Below are 10,782 nucleotides of genomic sequence, written 5' to 3'. Positions count from 1 at the left end.
AAAAACTAACATGTAAATACAATTTCATAAATGCACAAAAATATACCTTAAACATCAAAAGCATAAGCTATGCAAGCATGTCAACTAGTATATACAACATATTTTACATCTCAAGCATTATCAGTATGTAAACAAAATATGAAAAACTGAGAATAATATTAATATCATTATCACCTTAGACACAGACTTTCTCTTCTTATCAAGCTTCTCTGCCTTAGCCTTAACACGCTGAGCCTCAGCAAGCAAAGCTGCTCTCTTCGCAGTCTTAGCATAAGGATTATCTCAACAACTTATCTCAAATGTCCACCAGGTGTATTGTTTTCTTTATTTTGTTGTGACTCTTGTCATTTAGGGGGTGTTTGGATATACAGCTTATATTAACACATGTCGTGTAAGAGCTTATGTACACTCTTTCTTCTTCACTCAACTCAGATGGCTTAGCACTTCTATCATTCAAAACCCACTGGACATCACTTCCACCTCTCATAAACTCAACATGGAACCCATCTCATTCCACACCATGTTCATGGGCTGGTCTCAAATGCAACTCTTTCCACCGTGTAATCTCTCTCAACCTTTCCTATCTTGACATCTACGGTCAACTAGGACCAGAAATTGCAAACTGCACACAACTCCAACACCTAGACCTTAGCTACAACTACTTCAATGGCCAAATACCTCAATCTTTCACTAACCTTCACAATCTCAAATACCTTGATCTTTCTATTAATGTTCTCACAACTCCATTTCCTCATTTCTTGTCTCAAATCCCTCTCCTAAAAGTTCTTGATCTCTCTTATAACCAACTTCACGGTTCCATTTCAACTACTATTGCCAACATGACTCATCTCCAAGAATTGTACCTCAAATATAACAACTTCTCTGGTTCAATTCCTTCATCTATTGGGAACTGTACTCAGTTACAAGACTTGTATTTGAATGATAATCAGCTGGAGGGTGTTCTTCCTTACAGTCTCAACAATCTCAATCAACTTCTTAACTTTGATGTTGCCAACAATAAACTAACAGGTACTATTCCATTAGGTTCTTCTGGTTGTCGAAATTTACAGTTTTTGGATATCTCATTCAATGATTTTGGTAGTGAAATTCCATATAGCATTGGTAATTATACTGCTTTATCAAAATTTGCTGCTGTGAAATCTAACTTGGTTGGACCTATTCCATCTTCCATTGGTCTGCTTACCAAGCTTTCGGTTCTTCGCCTTTCGGAGAATCATTTATCTGGTAAAATATCTTCTGAAATAGGTAACTGTAAGTCTTTGACTGAGTTGCATTTGTATTCCAATCGACTTGATGGAAAAATTCCGAGTGAATTGGGAAAACTCAGTGAACTAAGAGACCTTGAACTGTTTTCTAATCAATTGAGAGGCGAAATTCCGCCCGAGATATGGAAGATTCGAGGTCTCAAGTATCTGTATGTGTATAATAATAGCCTTTCTGGTGAACTTCCTGTGGAGATGACAGAGCTGAAGAACCTTAAGAACATTTCATTGTTTAACAACATGTTCTCTGGAGTCATACCTCAAAGCTTGGGAATTAACAGCAGTTTGGTACAGTTGGACTTTGTGAATAACAGGTTCACTGGTAACCTTCCACCAAATCTTTGTTATGGAAGAAAGTTGAGTGTTTTGAAGAACCCAAAAACGAAGAGACCGAGACTCAAGTTACTCTGCCAAGTCCCGAGGCTTTACCTGCAGGAGAGGGGATTACAGATGAAACTGGTGACAGAATAGTTGAAGAACAAGAAGTTCCTGTCAATGCTAATCCTAACCCTGCAGGAGTTGAAGCGACAAATGAGATTCCACCCGAAGTAGTCCCAACCAATCAGTTGCTCCCGAAGTCAGAGGAAAGGGTTCAAAATATGAAACCAGAGACAAGAGTTCAAAAACTTATCTCAAATGTCCACCAGGTGCAAGCTTCAAAAGATTCAACCTCTCCACATTGGTTATCTCAACACCAGGAATGTTCCTGAAAGCTTTCACAACTTTAGCTCCTTTGGTACTGTAAATAATAAAACTGATTTCTGTCCAGCCCAACACCATATACATAATTAAAAAGTAAAAACCATATAAATTTAGTTCAGATAACATATTATAGAGTGCATTCTGCAATTCAAAATTGAAAACAGTAATATCTTTAACTGGGAGTCATCAAAAAATCCTAATTTTTCAAAGAAAATTAGGTTAAGTTACTCGACATCTTTCTTCTTCTTGGGCATTCTGTAGCCACCAACAACACAAGCACGGTCCCTCTCAAATGGTTCAAGAGTCACTTGCTCAGATGGTTTAAATTGATCTGCTTTCAACTTGTTCACTTCACTGGTGAACACTGCCTCAGCAGGGACTACATCATCCAAGAAGTCTTGAAGGGGAATCCGAGTAAATCATCACATGCACTGATAGTCCGCAAAACAATTTTACTTAAAAATGAATGATCATATAAACAGAATTGGATTCAAAATACAAAATTTAAGAGATATTAAACAAAACACAAAAAAATAAGCTTTTAAGGGTACTTAGCTGAGAATCAGTGTAAACAAGTAAAACAACAAGTAAATCAGTGTAAAAATACGTAATTAGCAAATATATAACATTACTGAAACTGAAGTTACGAATAAGTAGAGCATATTCAAACTTAATTCACACCTGATCAGGCTGAGCAACATCAGAAAATATCACATCGACCATACCAACCAACATTCTGTACTTAGCTGGGTGTCTAGCATCTTCGATAATCGGTATAACATTAGTACGTTTCTTAGCCATATTGATCAAGTCACGCCCACTTCGATGGGAGAATTCCACCGCATAAACAACTCCAGTCTACATAAACATAACATAACATCATAACCACACTCACACACACAACATATGCCAAAAACAATCAAACTAGAATCAATACTTACTGGACCAACAATATCAGACACATGAGAGACTGTTGTTCTGCCGCAATATCAGCATCCTTTGGATGTTCAATAGCCACAACCCTCAACAACCTAGAATCAACCTGCTCAAGGCAAAATAACAAACACATGCTTCAGCTAGGATAAATTCTCAGAGTAACACAATCTTAAACTAGAAAATTCAATGCACAAACTTGAGTTCTAAAACTGAAAACCAATTCAAATTCACAAACTAAACTCATTAAAATGGATCATAGAGAATCAACAAGTTATAATAACTAAAATCAATCGATAATTAAATGTTCTTCAATCATATTTCTAGCTCACCCTGCTATGAAACTTCCAATTATTACAAGTTTACTCCATATTGCTGGAAGCGGTATAAGCTGAAATTTCCATGTTACAACAGATCTTAATAAGAAACTCATGTGGAAACAGTCTAACACATTATATTCTAATAAATCTATGCACGAGAAACCATAATAGCTATAGTTAAAACCATACTTAAGTCGAATATTAAAATAGAATGGGAAACTAGAATAAATAAAGTATAACACTAACTACACCAATTAATTGAATGATGGCTCACATATTCCTTGCTAAAAGAGTGACTTTGCTGGTGGTAAGGAACTGCAGAAAGATACCCCAGAATTTTGTTTTTTAAATAAACCAAAATGAGTTTGGTAAGCTCTAAATCCTACTCATAAAAGCAACCTTGGCATCTTCCTCTTCTTCAAAACATGGATGCATTTTCACTTGACCTTCTTCCAGCTACACATATAACCGCAGAATATATAAGAAAATACTAAACAATGTTCGGTGAAATGGAAACATGTATGAGATTCAATACTAAACCATTCTCATACTAGCATATTCATCAAGTTCATGGACATTAACTATGCTTCCAAATTGGTGAGAAAGATGACAAAACCAGCTAAGTAACAAACATGTGGCGTGCGTAGAATCTTTAACAAGGAGAGAAGAAAAGGAAAATCTCCCCCACATGATCACGATTCAGTTATCTGCAAATGAATACAAATCAATTAAACCCTAACTTCGCTGTGTAAATTGAATATGCATGATCGTTAACAGCCATAGATCAGCCGTAGAAAATTGAGAATGGAATCGAGATCGATACCAGATTTTAAGCTTCGTTGTCGTCACTGTGAAATGGTTTCCTCTCAGCTTCGGTGTCGTCACTGCAATAATTTCTTCTCAGCTTCGTTGTCGTCACTGCAATAGTTTCCCCTCAGCTTCGTTGTCGTAAACGTTTTGGTGAAATGAGAGTGAGCGAAGAAGAGGTCTTCGTTTTTCTGTGAGGGAACGGTGTCGTCACTGCAAGGGTATTGTAGTGTGGTTTAGAGAAATCAAGAAATCCAAAATCAACCTCTTTTCCAATCAAACTCGCTGAATTCCGAAATTGCCATGGCCTGAAGCAGCGCGCGAAATGCATGAATGAAATCGAGTTAGATTAAAAATGAGTTTTCTGAAAGAGTTGAAAATGAGTTCCGTAAGAGAGTTGAATAGAAAATAGAGAAAGTATTTTATTATATTAATAAATTTAAAGAATTATGTTTAAAGTATAATGTTTCACCTAATAAAGAGTTTTTGTATAATGTTTAAACTATTTTATTCACCTAATAAATTTAGATCCATTAATATTCATTCATTAATTTATTAATGATATTTAAATTATTTATTAAAATGCTATATAGATTATATATTTTGAGTTATAAATTTAAACAATTTTTTTTCATATAAATTTACACCCATTTTTTGTTTAAAGAGAGTAATTGAACTTTGATTATAATAATATTTTTAATTTAAACCCGTTTTTAGAAAATAGGGTGTAAATTATCACCTGATAATATTTAAAATGACATATTATTTACAAAATTGCCACCGCATTTTTAATTTACACCCGTTTTTTGTATATTGGGTGTAAATTTTAAAATTATATTGATCTTTTTGTACTAGTGCTCTTAAGTAGTTTATACTAGCAGTCGGCACCATCTTAAACACGTCTACGTTTGGCGGTCGATGAATATAAGTGAATGATCCTGAAAAATAACGAATGAATGTTCGATTAAATTGAAAAAAAAAAGGAATACACCTTCTAAGTTAGGTGACCCTCACCCGGTCATTTACCCCAACGGTTGTTGATTCTAAAAAAAAAAGTAACGCCCATTGTTAGTTGGTCCATTGGTCTCTGATATTGGACTCGGTAGGGCGGATTACGGTCCGATCCTCCACAATTGCGATGGGTTATAAAAAGGGGTATGCCGCTTTTGTAACCAGAACCCTGTGCTAATGAAAAGGATCATAGTCGCTAACCGGTTTCCTTAATATGAATGTGTACGGATAACGGGCTTAATGTGATTGCGCTAGAATGAAAAAGAGGTGAAAAAGAACAAAGAGTGTTGGTTGAGTTATAATGGCATAATTCGGATTGGTTTTGCATAGGAGGGAGTTTTTGTCTGCGTAATGCGGATATGTGTCACTACGGTATCCTTGTTATCAATATCTATTACCTATCTAATTAGCACTAGCCTGGCAGCCTAGGGAGAGTTTTGTTTGTTGTTTTTTTCCTAGTATGGAATCCTATGTAATGTGCATAATGAGATGAAATAAATTTGTAGAGTTTTATTGGTTACCCACTTTATTTTTTTATTTAATTTTTTATTAAGCTTGCAAATGCAACCAACAACTTTCATTCATCGAATAAGCTTGGACACACAAAGCATGATGATAAACTGTGTTTTTTTAATGAAATTTGAAGAACACACAAAAAAAGAAAACATTAGCAGACTTGTGGCCTCGCCCTCATGGTTGAAAAACATGATGACTCTGTGAATGGAAAGTTTCTTTAAAAGGCAACATCACTAATTTTGTTTGCAGTGATAGATATCAATAATAGATGTTCCATCCAGAATGAAGTTATTCACCGAAAATTGAACGACTTTGTAGGAGTTGAACTTTTAACTTTTAATTCTAACGGGAAAAAACTACAATAACTAACTAATGAATTTGAACACTCCTCGTGCTAAAAGCCAATGCATATAAGTGATTCAAGAGTTCACTAATAAAATGCTGACAAATAGAACGGATGATATGCAGAATACTAGTTCGCACTCAACAACACAAACAGCATCACATATCGGGTGTGCTTGCGAAGCAGTTTAGTTAACTGGTTGTTGGTGTTGGTTTTGATTTTCACCAATATTTCTCCTTTTATGTGATGTCTCAAGAATGGGTAGAATGAATAGATGTGAGGGAATTGGATTGGATACAACAATAAGATGTATATATGTCTTAGTTGTTAGATTAAGACACAACAACTTGGCACGCTAAATCTTTGATTCACGATACATTCGTCTCTCTTTCAGGTTCGCTGCATCTCGCATACACAATCCTGTTGCACACGGAGGGCGTACATCGAAGTTTGTTGCAGGTGGAGTCGTGGAGGTCTTGGTTATGAGGTCGTGAATGAATGAGTGTTTTTGTGTGGAATTTTTTCTCAATGTGAGAATTGGTTTGTGATTCAGTGTGAGAGAATGAATACTTGGTGCAATTGGTGTCCCCTATGTGTAAAATTTTTTAGGTTTTAGAATTGAATACTTGCTTTATTTTGGAATGTATCCACTGACTTTTGAATATAGTTTCAATCTCATGTAATCTCTAATGAATGAATACTAAAAGATTTGATTTTGTTCATTTTGATCCTTCTTATTTTTGAATTTTTTTAGTGATTGGATAAATTAGAACAATTTGACAAAACTATTCCCAAGTTGTATTGATAAATTAGAACAATTTGACAAAACTATTCCTAAGTTGTATTGATATTTTTTTATTAATTTGAGGTTAAAAATGAGTAAAAGGTAATACATGTTTTGATATTAGACACAATGCCAAGAATGCCAAGAATGTTGTTGTCTATGGTCTATGCGAGGATGATTCTTGTAGGAAACATAAAGTCCAAGAGTCACATTAAGAATTGTTGCACAAGTGTAGATTAAACTTTGTTAATTTTCTTCATTATATTACCTCTTTGCCAAACTAGTTACAGCATGAGTAGTAGATAAATCTATGCCTTAGCTTGTTTCTCTTCTCTTTGTATGTTTTCTTTGGAGGAGAAGTGTTAGTTGTGGCAGATCCTTCACTTTCTTGCTTGGTTTTCTTATGCTTTCATGCGATTCCAACATACATGGCTGCAAAAAAGTAAGATCAATAAGCCTTTTCTTCCTGCTGTTCACGTTGCAGTTGAGGTTGTTAGGTTCCAATCAGCTCATCAGTGAATAACTAAGCATGATGCTTCTCAAGCCACAAACATGTGCAAGTTATAGATTGAAGAATCTTAAGAATAAAATACTGTCAATATGATCTTACCACTGGAATATGAAACTTAGACTCTACCTTTTATCTGCAGCTTTTCTTTCTTCAGCTTGTTTCGATAAAAGCTCTAGTTTCCCCTATATTTCTTCAGACTAAGCTTTGGATTTATCAGCTTCTTGTTTCAGATCCTAAACCTTACTTCTCATCACTTCTTCTTCATACTAAGCTCTAGTCATTGATATTTTTTAAGAACCTTTATCACTTGTTTATCGTAGTTGAAATCTGAAGCATGGTATATATCCATCACTCTTATTCTGTTTTATTCTTTTGATTTAATTTTTTATAATGCTTGCAAATGTAACCAACGACTTTCATTCGTCGAACAAACTTGGACATTGCTATGGAAGAGTGAACAAACTTGGATGAGATGGTCTCTGCTATCAATTGGCAGCACATCCAATACAGTTTTGAACAAATTAAAACATGAGGTTCTGCCACAGAATTGTGGGTGCGATAAACCCACAACCAAGACCTCCACCTGGAACAAATTTCGATGTGCGGCCTCCGTGTGCAACAGAATCGTGTATGCGAGATGCAGCGAACCTGAAAGAGTACTGTTGTTTTGAATGTATAGATGTTGCTTTCAGTTATAGATATCAATAATAGATGTTCCATTCATAATGAAGTTATTCACCGAAAATTGAACGACTTTGTAGCAGTTGAAGCGTTAACCTTTAATTCTAACGGAAAAAAACTACATAAAGTAACAAATGAATTTTGAACACTCCTCGTGCTAAAAGCCAATGCATATAAGTGATTCAAGAGTTCAGTAATAAAATGCTGACATATAGAACCTATGATATGCAGATTACAAGTTTGCACTCAACAACAGAGCTGTCCACACCTATAACGGAGTGATCCATATAACACACAAAATCATCATAATAGCATATGCATCCAAGCTTAACTTAAAATTCACAAACAGCATCTTTTATCCCTTATCAATTTCATTCTACCAGACAATTGATTAGTCATTAACTATCCCTGCCCTCCCTCCTCATCAAAATTATTCTGACTTGCCCCAACCCAAGACTCAAAATTCAAAGAATTTACAAACCACCAATTTCAAAAACATATCAATTTTTGTAATCTGACAAATTATGTTATACTTCATCTTACCTAAACACCAAGAAACAGTTCATGGCTTACCTTAAAAATAAAATTTAATTGGTACATTAAATATTCATACACCAAAACACACCTCTAACCCAAGCAAAAAATCAAACATTTCAAATTTCTAGCAATCAACTAACAATCAAAATGCATCATAGTTATAGATTTCTCCAGTATTCGTAGGATCAACAACCGGACTACACCAAACAATAAAATAAACAAAAGGTAGAACTTTGATTACATGGATTCATCTCTCTCTTTACACTAAGAGAAAGTATATGATATTACTCCCGAAAATTTCTTTCATGAAAAACCACTACTCATTCTTCCAAAAGAAAACCACGACATAATTATCATCATCAACCAAATAAAAGTTTACATGTTGGAGAGCTCCTTGTGCATGAAGATAACTTCATAAACATTTGGTTCGTTTTAAGGCGGGTACTTTTGACTCTCACAGTCTCTAGTACTTTTGAATGTTGCATAATATATTTTACAAATTGGAACTCACAATTGTTGATGTTTTCTGTGTCTGTGGAACATTGAATGCTAAATGTTTTAAGCTGTGAGGAAAGACATTCTGTAGCAATGGTGGGACTGGGTGGAACAACCTTCGAACATTCAGAACAAATATATGTTGCACCATTACTATTCAAAAATATGAACTTAATGTTAAAATGTTGAAGATTGGGAAAATTTGGGAGTATTTCTATCAACGACCTGCACTCCCTCTTCAGTAAGCTAAGCCAAAAAGTAAGTTCCATGTGAGTCAAATTGTGAAACATGGGAAGTGGTTTCCAAGTCATGCCCCATATCTGCGTGAGTTGCACACAATAGAACGTTAGAAATGTATACTCTATTTGATAGCTTATGAGCATATAGATTACACAATTAGTTAATTAATGTATATTCAATGCAAATAGTGAATATTCAGTAGGATAACATTTATACCTGTTCTATATGCAAAATTCTCGTCTTACAAACCAAAGACATCAGAATATCCGTATTATAACAAATCCTTACTTTGACCAAATTAGGTAAAGCATTCAAGTTTTCCATGGGATCGATTGATTTCTGGAAGGTACGTGATTTTGCATTCAAATCTTCTAGAATAGGGCAGCCATATAGAAACTTTGCAAAATATTTAGGAGATTTGAAATCAACATAATTTAAATGAAGAGTTTTGAGACAAGGAAAATTCACTTGGTCAAAATCCCACATTTTTATGTTCTCCAACCTAAGAACCTGAAGCGTCTTACAACTGATAATGCAAGGAGGTAATTTGATACAATGTGATTTACCAGACAAGTCGAAGTTAAGATTCTTGACTCCTCGTTGCAACACAAATTTAAAAATTCTATTCAATTCTCTTTGTTTGAAGCGAGAATAGAAGCATAATTTCAAGGTAAACGATTGGATCGAAGTCTTTTTGTCTCTCAAAGAGAACATGGTTGAATAAACAAACTTGTGAAATGTCTCAAAGTCATTGAATTCCTTGTCATCGAAGTTAAGAATAAGGACAGAGAGCCATACCGGTTTCCATCACTTTGAGAGAATCATTGTGGTTGCAGCGGCTTTGGTTGGAAGGAAGGAGAGAATGTGGCAGAGAATTGACTCGGGCAAGTCGCTAATTCTATCCTCAGTAGGAATTGAACGGCCAGAAGACATTATCTGTAATTGTGAATGTTGCAAGCAAAGAAGGGGAGAGGATTATCAGCATATCTGCAACAATATATAGGGTTTTCTGTTGGAATTAGGGTTTGGGCTACGACTTGTTTCATTAGCTTCACTTGTTTGATATGAGAGCTAATAAAAGCAATAAGCTAAAGGGTTTTAATAAAAAACCGGAAAATAAAAAATATTATCCAGCTTTTTCGGTAGGTTTTCCGCCTTTTCCATTTTGGTGTCCACTCAAATTTCACTATTCATTTATTTACTTTTATTTTGAAAGAATGTGACATCTATTCAGTCAGATTTCAACTTGTCACAGGGCTTTTCTTCTCATTCTCACTTCAAAGCCATCCGCTTTAATGAAAACTTCTTCATCTCTTTTCCTCAAATTAATCTATTTTCCTCGATTTTTTTTACTGCACAACGTTTCAATTATTTTCGGTGCAACAAGAGTGTACAGTTTTGGATCTAAAGGTTTGGAGCGGGTTTTGTTATGTTATTTTCTTATTTGTAATAGGTTTAGGAGGTGCTTCAATTCCCAATTGTGGTGGTTGCCATCATGGTTTACTAACAGTTCCGCCAACCACGCTGCACCTTAGTCTGCCATAGTTTCTTGGTTTTGAGAAATCTATCCTTAAAGAGGAGAGAGGGTTACCTTACAAATACATTGAGGTTTTGGTCTC

General features: G+C 35.0%; 1 protein-coding gene and 2 pseudogenes across 1 annotated transcript; 1 reads left to right on the top strand and 2 right to left on the bottom strand.

Annotated features, from left to right (window-relative positions):
- Positions 1-401: 401 nt before the first annotated feature.
- On the top strand, positions 402-1,754 carry LOC131630183 (receptor-like protein kinase). The gene has a single exon (XM_058900973.1). The coding sequence runs from the start codon at positions 402-404 to the stop codon at positions 1,752-1,754; it is 1,353 nt and encodes a 450-aa protein (XP_058756956.1).
- A 596-nt stretch (positions 1,755-2,350) lies between these two features.
- LOC131630198 (small nucleolar RNA snoR60) lies at positions 2,351-2,417 on the bottom strand (annotated as a pseudogene).
- Positions 2,418-8,921: 6,504 nt separating this feature from the next.
- Positions 8,922-10,172, bottom strand: LOC131630182 (putative F-box/FBD/LRR-repeat protein At5g22670; annotated as a pseudogene).
- Between the last annotated feature and the right edge of the window lie 610 nt (positions 10,173-10,782).

Source organism: Vicia villosa, unplaced genomic scaffold (genome assembly GCF_029867415.1).
Source record: "Vicia villosa cultivar HV-30 ecotype Madison, WI unplaced genomic scaffold, Vvil1.0 ctg.000655F_1_1, whole genome shotgun sequence".
NCBI lineage: Eukaryota > Viridiplantae > Streptophyta > Magnoliopsida > Fabales > Fabaceae > Vicia > Vicia villosa.
The sequence above is the reverse complement of the archived record's forward strand: the minus strand, read 5'-3'. Positions and strand labels throughout refer to the sequence as shown.